The sequence below is a fragment of the Hetaerina americana genome, unplaced genomic scaffold (assembly GCF_022747635.1).
Source record: "Hetaerina americana unplaced genomic scaffold, ioHetAmer1.1.p SCAF_12, whole genome shotgun sequence".
NCBI lineage: Eukaryota > Metazoa > Arthropoda > Insecta > Odonata > Calopterygidae > Hetaerina > Hetaerina americana.
The window spans coordinates 31,907,726-31,926,858 of NW_027286292.1; the positions used below are offsets into that span (position 1 = coordinate 31,907,726).

The following is a 19,133-nucleotide window of genomic DNA, read 5'->3' on the forward strand; positions in this document are numbered from 1 at the left end:
TATAGGCCTTGCTTCAATGATCATGTTTCCAAACAAGATAAAACTATGCTACATATCAAAGTTTAGATGAGCTGTTTCTAACTATCCTTACTCAATATCCCTGCCATCATTTCCTTCCTCCTTAGGAAAACTTCTTTGCTCATTGCAATTTTCCTTCTTATGCCTGTTCTACTTTGACCATTCAGGTCCAAAATACTTCCAAGATAGTTTAAATATTTCACCTGCTTTATGAACTCCTACATCAATATTTAACTTGGCTTTTCTCTTTATTGAAAAATGCATAGCCTTCATTATCTTTTCATTTATTCTCATCTCATACCTATCACATAGACTTTTCTATGCGCACAGCAATGCTTATAATCCATTGGCTGACTGGCAAACTAAAGCTTGATCATCCACAAACCTATTTTTATGAAGTCCTCCAACATTTATTCCTATCTCATGCCACTTAACCATATTCTTCCCGTTAAGTAAACTTTCAATTGTTCATGCTAATGGATGCACGATGAAGCACGGATAATCAAAAAATGTGGGAAATATATTCATGATTCAATTGATGTATACAAGACTCCTTTTTCATTCCTTGCGATTAATTTGTCTATGTTTTTATCCATTTTTCAGCCATTTTTATAAGTTATAGTTTTGCAAGAATACAGAACTATCATACGGTGAATGGCAAAGTGTATTCTCCTGAGCAAGCAAAACTAATCTCATGGCCAGGGAAATAATAAAGACTGACTAAGGATGAATTTCAAAATAGGACAGCTGAAACAGATTCATATTCGTCATATAATACCAATTAAAAGACTAGTATAGGCAATTAATGACTTATTTGTTGCATAGTAAAACTGTATTTGCTCATGTTAAATGAGAATATGGAATTTTTGTGTCTAATAAGTGCAAGGAGGAACGGTAATGGGAAATTACAGGAAATACACAAATATTTAAATTAATCATTAACTTCCATTGAAATCTTTTGATAGTTTAAAACTTTTAAGTTAGCCAATATATTTCAAACTTCAAGTATATCAAAGTTTCAAAGCATTTAATTATCTTTACAATGGTAAATTAATCAAAACTTTGAGGTGCTGGGAAGAGAGTAGCAAGGACATTCCACAAAACAGGTAATCCACACGAGGATAATCAAGAGTTTATTGTAGATGTTAAAAAACCTGGATGAATTTGGATACCCCTCTTCCTAGCACTGCCCAGCCCAACTGTCCACAACTCACATTTAAGCAGTCTCTGGTATCTCCGATCCCTCCAGTCTACTCCTATTTTTGGCAATATTTTCATTAATTCTACCCTAATCGGGCCTAATGTCTTTATCATATGATTCCTCTATTTATTTCTTCCATCTCACTTAGATCCTGTTTGGTTTAAATAATAATTTTTGTGACTTATCTTTGATTATTTCCATGGATTTTCCCTTCTTACTTCCTGTCAGTGCTCTCGCCTTCATGTTCAGTGCGCTAAGTTCACTATTCCTTGGTAAACTGTCCATTTCCTGTCTCTGAATCTTCTGCTAAGCTTCTTCTGCCTAATTACTGTCCCGCTTCAGCTTTTATTTTATTCTTTGTACTTGCTTTTACCTCAAACAATGTATATTCCTCCATTATCTTCTGTTGTCTATTTTTCTAGTCGTCACAACTGTAATCCATGTTTTCCTTATCTTCTACCTATTTACTGTTCCTACAGTTTCACTGGCGACTTCTGATATCATGTTTTTTTATATGTTCATATTTCTCTTCTATTTTATGGTCTTCATTTCCTCACCCATAATCCTCTTTGCACCTTGCTGATACTAAATGTTCTGGCTAATGCATCTGCAATCCATTAATTTTACCATCTTCCCTGTGTTATTTTGTCTAATCTGACTTTAGACTTTGTTAGTAATAAATTATGGTCTAACACTGCATCTGTCTGCGCCAAGGAAACTATGAGAATTAATCACGCAGTTTGTAATTGTATGTCCAAACATTATATAACTGATAACATTCTGAATCCACAGTTATTTTCCATGTATGCCTACACATATTGTGGTGTTCAAATCAAGGGTTCATTATGATTAAACCTTGTTTCCATCTCTGCAAAATTACTGAGTCACAGTTTGGTAATCATTATTGCCACAACTACCAAAGTAATCAATTTTTAACACCCCTTTGATTCTTTCAATTCATTACTTGGAAGTCTCGTACACATTCTTTCTCACACCCAATCAAATTTCAATTTTACTGCAGAGATAGAAAATTTTGTTGTGCATATTTATTAATGTAGGCTAGGAACTTGAGGGATGAAAATGGTGATGTAGATAACAAGCTACCAAGGAATGCACTAACAAGAGTTCAATGTATTATTTCATCAGGGCCACTTCATTCAAGGCTCCTTTCAATTTACCGCAAAATTCATCTTTTACATTTTGTCTTGTCTTCACTAGTGCATAGCCAGCTACAGTGATTCTTTCTGACCCCAACCTCCCTCTAGTTTTCCGTTAGGTTGCTTTGGTAGGTTAGATTTCATCCAACACTAAACCCTAAATATCAGGTGAAATCCATGCATTAGGGTATGGAGGCCAGTTTAATTTCCTGTATGGCCTGTGGTTTCCCAGGAAGATATACAAAAAAATCGCTCATATGGTTGAAATGGTGCTCAGAAGCAACATCCAGAATCGAACCTGGACCCTCAGTTCATAGGCCAACTTCTATACCCACTAAGTGACTATGCCCTTCAGTACTCTGCCATTGTGATTCATTTCAAGGGCATCACATTCTTAGTCTCACACACACAACTTTTCTAACATGCACTTAAGTGAGCCATGAGCGTTCTGTAGCTGCCATCCTCCTAATAATTGACTACTTTGATTTTTAAATCTTTTAAATGCATAATGTGAATTCCTCTTTCTTAAGTTTCATAATTTCCATTTTAAGTAAGAAATTGAAAGGAAATTTGTGTTCATTCCCTCCTGCTGCCTTTCAAACAGCCATCATCTTTATATATTAGTAAACTGGACATAAATTTCAGCATTCTTGCAGGAACTTTCATGGTGTCGCCAATTACAATTGCCACCAGATCCACCAACTGGTTACTACTGACAGTATTTGGGACATGTGTGAGTAAAGGCTGAAAGTGCCACCAATAATTCTGACATCCTATTGATGTTATCCTAAATGAACTGACCAAACCTATTCTTCTCCTTTGGCGAGTATTCACTGCATGTTGTCTTTTCATTTTTGGCTTTTAATTTTCCCAGATTTCCTTAACTGTATTAATGTATGCTGTGCTAATGAATTAAACATGTGATGCAGTTATGTTAGCTCAGGAATGAGCATCATTTACGCGTTGAAGTAACTGAAATATGAATAATATTTCTTGCCTGCTAACCCTAGAGGGAAAATATTTTCTAACATTTTAATCTGGCAAACTGAAAAAAATGGGAAACCTTGCTGGTTTATTGTTCATAATCAACCTGATTCAGTGTCCTTTTACATTGAATGTGTCCTGTGTGTATTTAATACAATTGTCCTTTTACTTCCTTCCATTCCCCTGTCTTGGCCATCACCCTTCGCAACACTGCTCTTCTTATTTCTTCAATATGGTAATGGGCTATGAAATCAAATTAGTCAAAAGTGTCTTGAAATCCATAACAAATCCAAGAACTCCTATTTTTGATAGGATCAATACAAAATTGCATGATTCCCGATATATAGCCCTCTGAAAAAATAAGGCAATTCGTTAAGTAGTAATTCAAGAAAATAAATTGGCGGAAGAAGCATGCTATGCTCTGTACTACACATATACTAATGAAATTCATAAAGTGTGACTCTCATTTCTGTATCAAAAACTGATTCAGGGTTTTGGAAAGCAGTTTTAATGTGTACGTGCATGAAGAATTATTTTATACAACAATTTCAGAGTGTAAAAATCATTCGCCTTTACCAGAATCCTGGATTGATCGAATGATTTTTACACTCTGAAATTGTTGCATAAAATAATTCTTCATGCACGCACACATTAAAACTGCTTTCCAAAACCCTGAATAAGTTTTTGATACAGAAATCAGTCTAGGCGAATGATTTGTACAATCTGAAATTGTTGCATTGAAGTGCATATTAGCGAATGACTCCATTAAAAGTTACTGTTGCAGCATCTCCCACAGTTTCTTGGAATGTAGAATTATGGTTGTGATTGCAATGTTCCCTTGACATATGGCCTTGTACTGGCTTGTAGGGTATTGTTTAGATGTAAAATAAGTGAGAAATGGGGATTGGGATAGTGCGGTGGCTAACATACTTGCTTCTCACCTAGAGGGCCCGGGTTCGAATCCCAGTGGCGGCAGATATGTTTCGGTGGTATCCCAATGCCTACTTGAGGTGCTTTGTGAAGGGCACTTTGAGTGAGTATGCCGCCCATCAAATGGGACGTTAAGCTGCAGACCCCTTGGCGCCTTTCGTTAAGAGTAGGCTAATGCCGGCGCCGAGTTTCTCTCCACCATTCATCCTTTCCTGTCCATCCCTTGTGATGCAAATGACCTCAGCTTTTGGTTTCCTCCCCTCACTACAACTTGGTATTACTACTTTCTCATAAGTGAGAAACATTTAACCACTAGGTCATATTTCATTCCAACCCAATCAATTAGAATGTCAGATTCAGTCAGTGAGGGTAAAGCGTACTCTAACAAAGTCCCATTTGACATAAACTCATCCAGTGTAGGGTATTGCTTTTCCTGTACCAGTTGTGTTTCCCTACAATTAACTTAGGAGAAAAAAACACAATTTTATCTTTGCTTTTCTACAGAATAGACTTTACTCGTCGACTAGTTTCGTTTACACAATAAACATCATCAGGACTAGTGAACGTCAGGACTAGTCCTGATGATGTTTATTGTGTAAACGAAACTAGTCGACGAGTAAAGTCTATTCTGTAGAAAAGCAAAGATAAAATTGTGTTTTTTTCTCCTAAGTTAATAATGGAATTCTACAAAGTTAAGGCCTCAACCATTCAGTGCATTTCCCTACAATGTTCTGGGAACCAAAAATGTCACCACTCAGATGGATTTTCACATTTTTATTACATAAAACTAGGCATACATACATGTCAGGTGGTTCAAACCAAAGATTGGTCGACTGCAGCCCTCTATCCTACCCTATCTGATGCTAATTGGCTTACTTCCTGGTATTTTTAAATTTACTTTCTTCATTATTTGTCCCATGGTCTTCCTCTTGAGATTTTTCCCTCTATTTTTACTTCTATTATATTCTTCACAAATTAATTGTGCCTTAGGGTGTGGCCAATCTATCTGGTTCTTCTTTTCTCCATGGTGTCCCATAAGGCCTGGTCTTCATTTATTCTTCTGTATACTTCCTCATTTCTTATTTTAACTGTCTATTTTATCTTAAGCATCCTCCTCCAGCACCAGGTTTTGAAGGCTTCTTTAGCTGGAACTATTCTTCATTTGATGTCCGTAGTACTTCTTCCGTTCCATGCGATGGTACTTCCAAGATAGGTGAAGGAATCCAATTACTCTAATTTTTATCCTTTCAGGGTGACCACTGTATTCCGCTTCTCTCTTCCACATGCTAGGATTTTGGTCTTCGTCTTGTTTATGTGCACGTTGCATCTTTGTAGAACTTGATCCAATACTTTTAGTGGCCTTTGAAGATCCTCCTGGTTTTATGCTATCATTGCAATATCTTCGGCGAAGTGTAGCATGTTTATTTCTTCTCCATTGACCCTAATTCCGTTTAATTCAATGCCTTTTGCTTCTCTTATTGCCTCCTCCAGAATCATGTTGAGCAATGTAGGTGAGAGGTTGCATCCTTGTTTAACTCCTTCGTTAATTTTAGCCTCTATATGGCTTCCTTCTCTCATTCGCATTGTGGTTACTTGCTTCTGATAGATTGTTCTTCTGTCGTTGTAATCTATTCCAAGTTTTTCCAGCAGTCCAAACATCTTCTTCCATTCCACATTGTCAAAGGTCTTCTCCATGTCCAAAAATGCCACACACAGTTGCTTGTTCACATGTATTGTTTTTTTTATCATGATTTTCAGACAGAGTATGGCTTCCCTGGTTCCTCTGTTCTTCCTAAATCCAAATTAGGTTTCCGATAGGTTATCTTCAATTTTCCTTTCCAGTCTTCATCTTATTATTCGCCTAAGTATTTTTTATGCATGGGACACAAGACTCAAGGTTTGGTGTTCTTCACATTTCTCTGTCCTCTTCTTCTTTGGTATCGCAATCATCACACTCCTTTGAAAGTCTTTAGGAAATGATGTGTCTGTCGATTTTGTCTTCTCCAGGAGCTTTGTTTTTCTTAAGGTCTTTTACAGCTCTATCAATTTTGCTCCTCAGTATGTATGAGCCCTGGTTTTCATCACCGGTTTCAGTTTCGTCCTTGATCAGGTTTTCTTCCAGTAGCCTCGGACCTTAATAGAGTTCTTCGATGTATTGCTCCCATCTATTGTCAATATCTTCACCTTCTATCAGTATATCCCCATTTACATCCCTGATGTTGTGACTTCTCATTTTCCTTTATACGAAATGTTTCTTCGCACAGTTGGTATGCTGTGTCAGTATTCCCTTTCTTCATATTTTTGTTGATTTCCTCGCTGCTGCCTTCTGTCCGATTCTCCCTAGCCTCTTTGTATTCCTGGTTGACTTGGTTCTTAAACTTACATGTATGTATTTATATATTAGCCATATACCTAATCATGCCAAAAATGTAATCGCTATCAACAAATCATTTGCATTTTTTCCACAAATTGACCATAAAGTTCTACCTTTATATGCTGTCATTTCACATCTTTGATAATAAATCTCAGAATTATGCTTCAACTCTTACATTTCCTTTGTTTTAAAAATTACAATAATATCAAATCATCAAAATGAAAAACAACTTCCTACAAAGAGTGTCAGCATACATGAACTGGAATGGGTAACCTTTGTTGAACTGGAATGGGTAACAAGTTGTTGCTTCATACTCGGGTATTTTCCAAAGGACGTGCCTTTTATTTCCTTATTCTAGTATTTATAATTGCTAGTTAACTGATTTATAGATTTTGATATAACTCAAACTGAGATCTCTAAAATGTAGTCCTGTGGAATTCTGTTGAGTGCATCACCACCTTTCTTCCCCCACCTTCTCCCAAAATCCCTTTCAAAGTGAAGACCAAGTGCATTGTATAACTTGCTTACCCTTCTGAAATATTCTCCCAAATCCTCTCCTGATGATTAGTCTTTAAGGGTACATCCTGTGTCTCTGTCCAAGTGCTGAGGCTGTAGGCATTTGCAGCCTTTTGCAGCTATTTAGTGTGCCAAATGTTGAGCAAATTAGAAATTATCTCCACTCATACCCTTATTTTTTATAGCATGCTTGAATATAAGTAGCAACTCTGCTAGTTATCGCTTTGAAATTTTCTTAGTCAATTTAGAGTTGTTCACTACATTCAAAACTGCTGCTTCTTGTTTGTAAGTTCCTCTTTATTTGTAGGTGTGAAGCCGCAACTTCTGAAATTATGTTGTGCAACAAGAATTTATTATTTGTAGCTTCTATTATCTCTTTTGACATGATAGTATTATTCCCATGACTAGCAAATATGTCTTTATGATTATATATGATTTATTTTCAGATCAGTAAATTGTAGCAGAATTTCTCATTAGTGTCAGTACTGTATCACATTGCTGTGCAATGATCATGGGCAGGCGCAAGGGTTGGCTGACAAATGGTACCAATCACATTAAGAATTCCCTTCATTCAATTCAGCTTATTACTGTAGGGTTCGATCAGAACTTGTGAACTACTACTGATGCATGGAATATTTGGTGTTTTCCCAGTGCATAATTGCAATGAAATTTTCATAGGTTTTCTACTTGTTCAGGGGTTCAGCTGCCAATGTTTCAATGACTAACGCAATTGATGTCTTCAGGGGATTGATGTTATCATTTTTGATGCCCATATATATCCCCTGCTTGGGTTCTGGTTGTTCCTGATTGACTGTTGCTCACATTCTCTCTCCATCTCCTTACTGTGTTGATTTTGTAGAGCACAGGTTTCCACACTTGACTGAGGGCTTGTGTATTTCCCTTCAATGGATTTGTTTTCTCCTTTGACCTATGACCCAGTAGCCATTTGCTTTGCTAAAACATTTAGTGTCATCAAAGAGAACCTTATGATATTGGGTGAGGCAGTGCTCTGCAATGGCTGAAAAAAAATTAAAAAGACTTGACAGGATTTTGGCTTCTACCTGTAGTAAACTCAGATCAATCCATAGTCTTGGCAGTATACTCTTGGTGGTATGTCATCCTGATATGTTTGTATGCAGTATTTTTAGTATGGTGCTTTCTTTTTGGTAATACATACACTTCATTGTACTTGTAGTGCATTAGAAGCGTAGACCCCTAAATGAGGAAACTCGTCTCATTAGATAATAGATCATAATTTGAACCATATTTCTGCACAATGTATCAAAGTATTGAAGTAATAATGATGTAGCTGTTCATTTTAACACCTCATGCTCAGATTAGCATAATTTGATTTGCATGTTAGCAGGAGATGCTCTGAATTTTATCCCCCCAGTCCTGTAGGTTTCAGTTGAATGAACTGACTTTCCATTCCCAACCTTCTTCCCCTGCCCACTTCCAAAAATCCCTTACGAAATGCAGACCAAAAGATTTGCATAAACCCCATCCTATAACCTCTCCCAATCCCCTCTTAAATATCAGACTTAAGCAGCACATCCTGTGTTTGTGTTTAAGCACTGAGACTAGAGGAATTTAATTCCAATCTGATTTCATTGTAGTGTTTTCTGTGGTGAGTCCCGAGGTTTATGTCTATCAGGCAACAACTGCCAATACCCTCATATCAGTCACTTCTTGATAATCCTGTGCCCCGGGGGCTGTAAAATTGGTTGGTCCCCAGGAAGAAATGAGGAAGTGTGTTGGTACCTGACAAGAGCCAGTCCTCTTATGCATCAGAAAGATAATTAAAAAAGAAATAAGGCATAATTTAATATCTTTTACACTATTATTAAACTATCATGTGTAGGTGAATGAAGTTTAACTGCATATGGAAATTTTGGAAAACCTTTTGTTGCAATTTTTGCAGTTTATTCAAACACTTCTATGTCATATTGGAAAAATTGGGAAAATTAATTTTACAGCCATGTTTGTTGATGCATAGTGCTGTTAGTAAACTTCATTATATTCATAGCTCATCACCGTCTTAGGATTGGTTTGAAGCTTTTGTATATTCTTAGTATTTCACCTGAATTTTCAGTTGTAGTGTATACATTTTGAAGGGAATTGAATATTTATGACAAATTATTGTTTTGAACATTTGTACACATTTTTATAAATCCCTCCCCCTCTGAAGATGAAACATTATTAATATCAATATTATTTTGCATAATTCATTTTGAGGGTTAATTTTTGCATGCTGTTATGGATTGATCAGCAACTTTGGTACTGTTTGGCATGTAAAGCCATTGCAAAGAGCTTAGTGGGCACCTTTGTCTTTTACTCCAAATTTTATAGTTTTTAAGGTTAATTTAACTTGTATTTGTTCTTTAATATTAACAGTTAATAAAAAGTTTTTTATATTTTTATAGATTAAAAGACAGAATTAGTATATAGTCCAAAAGCATGCATTCACGACATAATTGCATCTCTGAATTTTTTATATAACCTTCATGTGTGTACTCAAGGGCACTAATTTGTACTAAGTTACTTGTTAAAATTGTCTGAATCTTTTGTTAATTCATTTTTCAGCATAACTGCCTTGAGCAAGTTATTGCTCTATGGGATCTCTTCTCAAGATGCCAGGTTGAGTGACATCCATGTGTCAGGTGATGCAGTTAGGATGCGTGAAGTAAATGGAAGTCACGCATCGGGGAGCAAAGGCTCACCAGATGATGAAAGTGCTCATGTGTGGACAGTCATACCTGTTTTTGTCAAAATTTTCAAATTATTGTTATCGTCTTTAAACACCTGCATTGGGTCAGCGAAGTTGAAACTGGAGGTGAGATAGTTTTTTCTTTATTGTGAAATTTTGTAGCTGGAGTAAAATCTTATTTTTTTCAAAATTCAAAGTTTTAATTTTAAATTTCCAAAAAAGTCAAAAATGTCAAAAAGTTTGACATTTTTGTAGACAGCATGATGTTTCATTATACCAAGTGCTTTTAAAATATTAAAAAATGAATGCATAATAACCCTGGTTGTGAATTGGCATACAATGGAGTTCCCTTTGCTAATCTGACCAGTGAAATCATTGAAAACATTCTTTGCAAAATATTGAGCATCATTTTCAATTGTTTTTTTTCTGCCAATGAAGGCCTTGAGGTTGGATTAAAGTGCACTCTCTTCCCTTTCTTTCATTGATTATGGCCAAATGGATCTGTTTTATTCTTGAGCTTGGGTGACATTCTCTTTCATTGGTACTTGCTGCCCTAAATCTCTTGTGTGTTAATGCTTTCATATTCCCCTCAAGCATTTTCCTATATAATGGATTCATTTTATACTGGACCTTATGAACATGACATTATTCTGTTTGGATTGGGAAATGATACATCTGTGATTATATTCCAGAAGTTAAAGCAGTAAAAGTAGTGTAACCCTTTTATTGGCCCTGTTTAATGATTAATCGTGCAAGATGATGAGTATTTCGAATAGAAACAAAAGTTAATTAGTTGCCATTGAAATTTTAGCAACTGAAAGTGCTCTTGAAAATCCAATTAATCGAAAGACCTTTGATTATGTTCTTCAATCAAAACTTTAATTTTTACAGGTATTTTATTAAAATTATTCAGATAAAGCAATGATGTACTCCTGAATAATAAAAAGTATTTAAACTTGCTTTAAAGCCACTAAACTACATATCAAAAATAGTTATACATTCTTCTGCCAATTTGGGAAACTGTTTGTGCCACTCGAGCAGCGAGGTAGCTCAGATTCTCGTGTGTTAAGTTTTCCTCTATTACTTGGGAATTCAAATTTTATCTTGCTTGATAATGAAAAGAACAGGTGAAAAAAGAACATTTTCAATGTGGACTAAAAAATTTTAGAATAAGGTGATTCTCTTGATGGAAACAGTGTTGATCTGGCTTTCTTTAGCTTGCAGCAAGCCTAAGGAAGTTAATAATTGAAAGGAAATAATGGACAGTGATGCCAGCCTATCTTTATCTATCAGCTTTTTATTACAATATATCATCTTTGTCTCAAAGAGTATATATGTATGTATATATATATATATATATATATATATATATATATATATATATATATATATATATATATAATATATATGCGGGTCGCAGTAGTCCAGTGGGTAGAGCGTTGGACTACTGACCGGAGGGCCCGGGTTCGATTCCCGGGCAAGGCACTCTGGGCACCTGCAGCTCCACCCAAGCTATGTGATTTTTCAGGTACCAGATCTTCCTGGGAAACCATAACCGGCACAGGGAAAGGAACTGGCCCCCCCTACCCTGATGTGTGAATTTCACATGCCGTCGGGCTTAGTACTGGGTGAACTCTACCATCACCTACCAAACCAACCTTTGGGTTGATTACTGTGTTTATGGTTTATATAGATATATATATATATATATATATATATATATATATATATATATATTTATTTATTTATTTATTTATTTATTTATTAAACCATGTTTTATCTTTTCATGTGTTGTGTAATTAGTTTGAATTCTTAATTGGCAAATTTTCTTATAGACAGTGTATTTTTAATTCTCAGATGGAAGAGGTAAAGCCAGAGGAGATAGAAGAAAGTGAAGAAACTACTTGTGACCGTGAAAGCGAAGAAGAATCATCATCTGAAGCCTCATCCTTGGATTTAGACATAGCACATGTGGAATTCTCAGGTGAAATTCTCAGCACTGTTTAACTCAACACTCTGTCCAACATCTCACTTTGTTATTAAATTAGACTGATTAATACTGTTTGATGTTGACTTTTATAGCCAGTGAGAAACAGTTTCAAATAAATTCTCTGGCACAGTCATCACATCAAAAGAGCATAATAACTCTAAAATGAATACACAATGACTTCTTCAATTGCAGCATTAATCTTTTTATTGCTTATTTCTGCCAGTGGGACTAGTAAGAAAGGGTATTTAAGTAAAATGTAAATTATTAGAAAAAATAATATTATAAAGTTTTGTTTTAGATATCAATGTCATTTTTTAAATTTTGTATATATTGAGTGATTTAATAATAGTAATTTTCTTTTACATCATTTGGAAAATGTATTTATTAGTTAAGTTGAATAATATTTTTTTGGTCTTTTTGAACGATAATATTTTGACTTTCAAAAACATATTAGACTTATAATTTTTCAAACATTATGTTTCAATTCAAGAAGTTCTCTCGGGTTTCCCACGGGGTCAGGTTGCAGTACACCGACGTTTCGAAGGCTGACTCTGCCATCGTCTTCAGGGTGAAGTTCAGAGCATAAAAAAGGCCTGGTATTTATACACTCCGCCAAGGCTCAGGTGTGCCCTGATTGGCCAGAAGCGTTAGTGTGCTCCGCTACGGCCATCGGGTGCGTTCCCCGATTAAAGAATGCACGGGAACGCACCCGATTGGCCGTAGCGGAGCACACTAACGCTTCTGGCCAATCAGGGCACACCTCAGCCTTGGCGGAGTGTATAAATACCAGGCCTTTTTTATGCTCTGAACTTCACCCTGAAGACGATGGCAGAGTCAGCCTTCGAAACGTCGGTGTACTGCAACCTGACCCGGTGGGAAACCCGAGAGAACTTCTTGAATACTATACGCCGGGAAAACCTGAGATCCTTCATTATGTTTCAAAATTGCTATTTTTAAATTAATGAAATTACCAAAACGAAATGTGAAAAAAATCATAAATATACAAGGAAAACTTGCAAATGGCATAGCTTAATGCTCGCTCTCATCATCCTCAGCAATTGTCATCACTTGATGATAACAAGTTATTTCCCAATGCTTCATCTACTATATCTTTCCAAGTCTTTTCAGTCACCATTTAATGTAACAAAAATGACCACAAAAAGAAAAACGTATGTATTTGCTTAAAATCACCCTTGATTCAAGCGCATGATCATAAGGGAGAAAGTTACCCTGAACTTCAAAGCCAAAAGAGATCCAAATGCATTATTTGCATAACATATACTATTATACATACTATCTCAAGGCAGAAAAAGAAAAAAAGCCCTATCATAAAGGGAAATGCTGGCAATATAATCCCATTGCAAAGGGCCCAAATGATTTCCTAGGACGGAAAACAAGAGAAACCAACATTTTAACAAAGTAATGCTTTCATTAGCATCGTATCGTCCATGTCTTGATTAGCTGTTTTTATCAAAAGAGATTCTTTGTAAGACATTCATAAGGTTACAGAATTGAATATTAGCCTTTCAGTGGGAGTTCGTAGTGAAAAGAACAATCAGCAAAAAAAGTGAGAATACTATGATTAGGCTGAACTTCCTCACACATGAATAGTTCAACGTCATTTCACAGTAACATTCCCACTTAATGAAAAGTAAAAAAAAATGTAATAACAAAATAAAAAAATGCTTTTGAAATAAGATGATATTTGTAAATGCTGGATTGTTCAAAATTGAAAATATTAACATCCCGTTATGTTTCTGATGGGAACTATTTAAGGTTCAATGCTTCTTGTGTGTGCATAACTTAGTTCTTCACTTAAGTGGTTGTTTGCTTAAAGTTGAAACTCCGACACTGTTGCTGTGGAATATTTGTGCAGTTTTACATGGAAGATGTAGAATTAAGTTGCATGCATCTAGCAATAAATGTTTCATTTTATCATTTTAATTCCATCATTTTGCGGTCAATTTTTTTATTGATAGGACGGCTTAATCTTTATTGCATATCCTGCCTTACTGTTAGGTCTAAATGTCAAGGGCTTGAATCTGGCTTCTTGCTTATTTGAATCCAAGTGCTTAATATATGCATTTCATTTTTTAGGAAGTGACTCTCAAATTTTGGATGAAGACGATCCAGAAGCACTCGACGATCCAATATATCATATTAATCTCTATGATTATTTGACTGACTTCTGTCATTCGTTGAAACAACAACAATGTTTTGTTTCTTTTGTGAATCATCTAACTGAAAAAGAGTGCTCAATACTATGTAAAATAGGTATTAGTGTTAAAATGGAGATACCTGAATCATCTTAAGTGAATAATCTTTATCTTAACAAATAAAGTTACATTTTTTTCATCAAAAAAATTTGTTTTATTTGCTAAAAAATATTTTCACCAGCAACATCTCAAACTTATCAAAGGAGTTAGTGCAGAATCAGGTGTTTAGTGGATTGCTGATGTAATCATGGTAAGTATTATGAACTGCACTCCTTTGTTTCTTCACTTGCACTGCTTTTATTGCGAAAGTAGTGTTTTGTTGTGTATGAATATGGAATGCAATATAAATATGGATGCTAATTCATCGATGGTAGTTTTATCTTATTTCATTAAGTTGGTTATACATGTATATGTAACATGTGTATGCATATCATTTACTTGGGATGTCAGTTGAATTTTCTATCTTACATCTCTAGGCCTGCAAGTTGATGAAAACTCCATAGAAATGTTCACTAAAAATTCACTGCAATGGCATTTAACTTTCCTTACAGTGGTAGTTCATAATTTTGATGCAGAAAACTTAATCATTTATAAGTATTGATTATACTATCCCAGATAGCTGAGCCTTTCATTTATTTTTTGTTGCAAATATTTATGTAGGAAGTGCATTGCCTCAGTAAACCAAGAGTTCTTTGATTGAAACAGTCCTTTGATAAGCATGTGTTGCATCTAAGAAGGCAAATGGATTCAGAAGAAGCCACTTTGAAATTTCCAACAGCACCTTCAAGTTTTAGAATATGCATTTCATGTAAGATCAGTCGAATATATGCTTGGGCAAAGGTGCTATTCAGGCGCTCTATATTACCTGACAGTGTGGAGAGAGTAGTGATAAATTGTGTGTGACTTACTTTTAATGTCCATTGCTGTATTCTTATCTTTTTTCTGTAGTTATTGACTGCTACTTATCCTGCAATGTCTTCTACTCCAATTTTAAATTGCTCCTTTTTTTTCTTTTATTATCTTAGAATTTGATTCTGGTGACTCCCTAGGAAACATACTCAGCATCAATGTAATTTGATTTTTAGCACTTGGTATTTCTTGTTCAAAATAAATTTTATCAGGTGTGTTTTTATGAGATGCTGCTTTCAAAATGAGTTTTGAAGAAAGAAGCATATAGGAGATGCATATTGCAGATGGGATATAATGGTTGCAAAATTCACCGGAAAATTAAATATTTTTCAAATTGAAAATTATCTTTACAAAAAGATCCCTTTCTGCTGAGTTAACCATTAATGTTTACCCTGAGTACTGGATGATTTTTATCATCTACTATATATTCAGTCAGTCTCAGCACTCAAATATTTTCTGCTGGAAGATTAGAGGTGGCAGTGAACTACTCTTTCCAGATATTCCACCAGTGTGTACATAATTCTTCTAAATTAGGTTGCTACTCTGGGTAAACTTATCAGAGCACCTAAACATTTTTTTCTTTGTCCTTTTGTCGTGCACACTCACAATATTTCAGACTCCGGAGTGAGGTGTGAATTTTAAATGATTTTACTAGCAACACCATATTTTTTGGGGCTATTTTAATTGTGCACTGGTCATTTAAAAAAATAAGAGTTCATCTAAAAATGACCGATTGTATAACCTAAATGAAATTCCCTGAAGTGAAAATTCTGCTCTTATAAAGTTTGGTTGATACTGGTGATAGATCAATGACTGACGCCTGGATAGATTTTAGAATACCTCATTCAATCATCTTTGTGAATAAAACGAACGGTAACTACAGCCATATAAATATTATGGGAAGAATCAACCCCAGCCATACTCCTACAAATGGGTAAAGGGTATGGTGAGGGAAATTAGTGAGGAAAGAAAAGAAATAATTCGAATAAAATGATATGGGGGGGGGGGGGTTGGAACAGAAAAAATAATTAAACCAAAATGTAACCAAAATGCTCTGGCTAAGGTGTACTAGATAGCATTAACCCTTGCCCTTATCAAGCACTTGTCCAGACAGGGCTTGCGAGAGAATATTCTGTGCCAATGGCCAACCAATCCCACATAATAAAATAAATGCAAATAAATCAGGCACTCTCTAACTTGGATGTACTAAACAGCATTGATCCTTGCTAGTCCCAAGCACTCACACCCTCCATGCTTGCGAGAGATTTCTATCTGTCCCAGCAGCCCACCAATCGCATGTAATAAAATAAAATAAATGCAAATTACTCATGAACTCTTTAGCTTGAATGTACTAAATAGCCTTAATCCTTGCTAGTCACAGGAACTCACACATCCAGGGCTTGCGAGAGGTTTCCTTCTGTGCCAGTGGCTTAACAATCACTCACTTTCTTGGGTATGCGTAAACCCTTTAACACTTGCAAAACACACTCACTTGGACAGGTCTACAGTGGATTCTTTTCCGACATTAGTCCTGTGACTCGCACTTGAGGGTCAATGCTATCTAGTATGCTTCTGTAGAGAAGAAGGCAAAAGAGTGCATTGGTAGTAGTTTTTATGGGAGGCAACCAACAGCTAAGGTTATTTGTGCCATTAGGGATGGGTGGTGGAGAGAAATCCGGGGTTGGCATTAGTCTGCTCCTAACGAAAGGTGCCTGGGGGTCTGCAGTTAATTGTCCCATCCAACGGATGTCATAGTCACTCAAAATGCTCTCCACAAAGCTCCTCAATTAGGGATCGGGATACTACTGAAAAATATTTGTTGTCTGCAGGGTTTGAACGCGGGCCCTCTCGGTGAGAATGTTAGCCCCCGCACCATCCCATCCCCATTTGTATTAATAAGGGCCAATTAAGATGTAGTAAAGGTACAAGAGATGATTGGAAAGACCAACCTTCATTACACATGTAGAGATGGAGAAAGATTTTGAAAATGCAGATTGAAATTAACTACAACAACATTAGATTGATATCAATTCGGTGTATGGAGCAGCTAACTGTGGCCAGATGTGGTGAAAGTGTGGTAAACGCTACTATGAAGAGAGGAGTTGGGCATAATTGCTCATAATTGCCTTTCTTCTTTAATGGTTGTATTTTCATGTCTGAATTAAATAGGAAACTAGCGAAATCAAGAAAAGATAACAGGTAACTTTGAATACATTTTCACCAGCCTGTATGGAGAAGGGGGTTGAGCAGTATAACCCCCTCTTAAAGAATAAAAACAAAGCAATAGCATGCAGGACAAGTAAGAAAGATAATCTTCAAATAACACTGGTGAAATTCAAAATGGAGCTAGTGGAATCTTTCAGCTGTATATGCTGTGTAAGGTCACTAGTGTTGGAAGAAGAAGAGGTAGTATAGTTTATTTGGAGTAAATTTTCTCTAAAAAGAATCAACTACGGACTCCCTACATATCCTGTAATACATAGCATAGATACAAAAAAGTAGTTAGTTAAAATGGGAGTTAATTTTTGTGCATGTTCTAGAAAGATGATTAGTGTAGGGCTGCAGAAGAATGATGAAGATAAAATGGGTATTTAGTTGAATGACAAGTGAAATTTTTTGAAGAGTGGATGATAAGAGAAGCCTAATGTGGGTACTTGAAAGAAGCAGGCAAAGTAAATGAAAATATCCAAAAGTGCAATAATTTTCTCGAGGTCATAAGGAGTTGAGCAGGATAGCATGGAGAGCTGCTGTGAATCAATCCTCAGGTCTATAACCTATGATGGTGCCACGCAACTACCACTGACGAATAAGAAAATAAAAGTAGAGTGAAAACCTATATATATTTATAACTCCTCTTTGATGTATTGGCTCATTATGCGTGATGTATTTGCATGAATAAGGGCATTACCACTTTCTGCAGAGTGTGTGTATATATGTACGTAAGCTCACATAGCTACTGAGAACATTCTCCATTTGTTCAATAGAGTATTACTGCTGGTAGTAGAAAGGATTCCCACTCATATTCAAGTTACTGTTTGCAGTCCTATTCTCTGTTTGCAGTTATACTTGACGGTATGCAAATGCAATTTATGACATTAGAGTTCCTATGGACCCCCTAAACATTGCTTTGATATCAGGAATCCCATTTAAAATGGTGGTCTGCACATTTGTCAAGGAAGCATCAGGCTTGGTGAACTCAGTAAAAATCAAGTTATTTAATAATATTTACTAAAGCACCCGTGAAATTGTTCAGTTTTTTTTAAATGTGAACAATATTTAAGAAAAACACTTATTTTGAATGTGATGAAACTCTTGGAGGCTTTGTGAACTGAAACACTAACTACCATATGCAGATGTTACCCTGCTCAAAAAAATGTTTCATCAATCAAAAAGTTTCAAAGTTCAATTTCACATAATCTCTAGGCCCAAATATGTAGATATCAGTTGTTTCTACAATAATCCTAGAACACATTTGTAATTATATGTCACATGTACATTGTTCCGACAACTTCTATCTCTGAATGTTCATGTACAGGATAATATTTCTATTGTGCCACAAAGCCCTTAATTTAATGAAATCAAAATATTATTTTATTCCTTATCCCATGAATAAAATTTAGCATGGCCAGAAATGGCAAATAATTCCATACAAAGTCCAAATAAGTCCATACTATGTACAGGTGAGGTCAATATTGCATGTTTAACAAAAGATGGCTCTGAAGTTTGGTTACCAATCCCTCTTTTCACTGTTTCCATATATTAAAGTAAGTTACTAAAGTTACTACAGTTATTAAAGTGCTCTTTGTCAGCCTCATTTTTATTTTTGTCTAGTATATATTTCACTCCCTCCCCGGACTACAACCTTGACGTGGTGGAAGGGCTTGTGCGTTCCGATGACCCCTAGAGCTGTGCTGGCCAGAGTAATAATAATTGTTCCTGGTAGGGTCACCCATGCCAGATAGGTCGAAGGTTAGGAGCCAGACGAAAGGTAGTCCATACAGCATCTGTTCCTCAGTGAGGCAGCTGCAATGGCGTCTGACCCCAGTGGGGCGGCCAGTAAGTGATGGTGTCACGTTAAAAACACCATTGAGGAAGGCAACTGGAAACCACCTCAATTATCATTCCCAAGAA

General features: G+C 35.9%; 1 protein-coding gene across 1 annotated transcript in view; it reads left to right on the forward strand.

Moving 5' to 3' along the window:
* Nucleotides 1–14,189, forward strand: part of Ipo9 (Importin 9) — a 41,794-nt gene extending 27,605 nt beyond the window's left edge. Inside the window, exons 17-19 of the mRNA XM_071582858.1 lie at nt 9,764–10,013; nt 11,745–11,871; nt 13,975–14,189. Coding sequence (XP_071438959.1) covers nt 9,764–10,013; nt 11,745–11,871; nt 13,975–14,189 — 592 coding nt within the window. The remainder of the gene's footprint in view (nt 1–9,763; nt 10,014–11,744; nt 11,872–13,974) is intronic.
* The last annotated feature ends 4,944 nt before the right edge of the window (nt 14,190–19,133 follow it).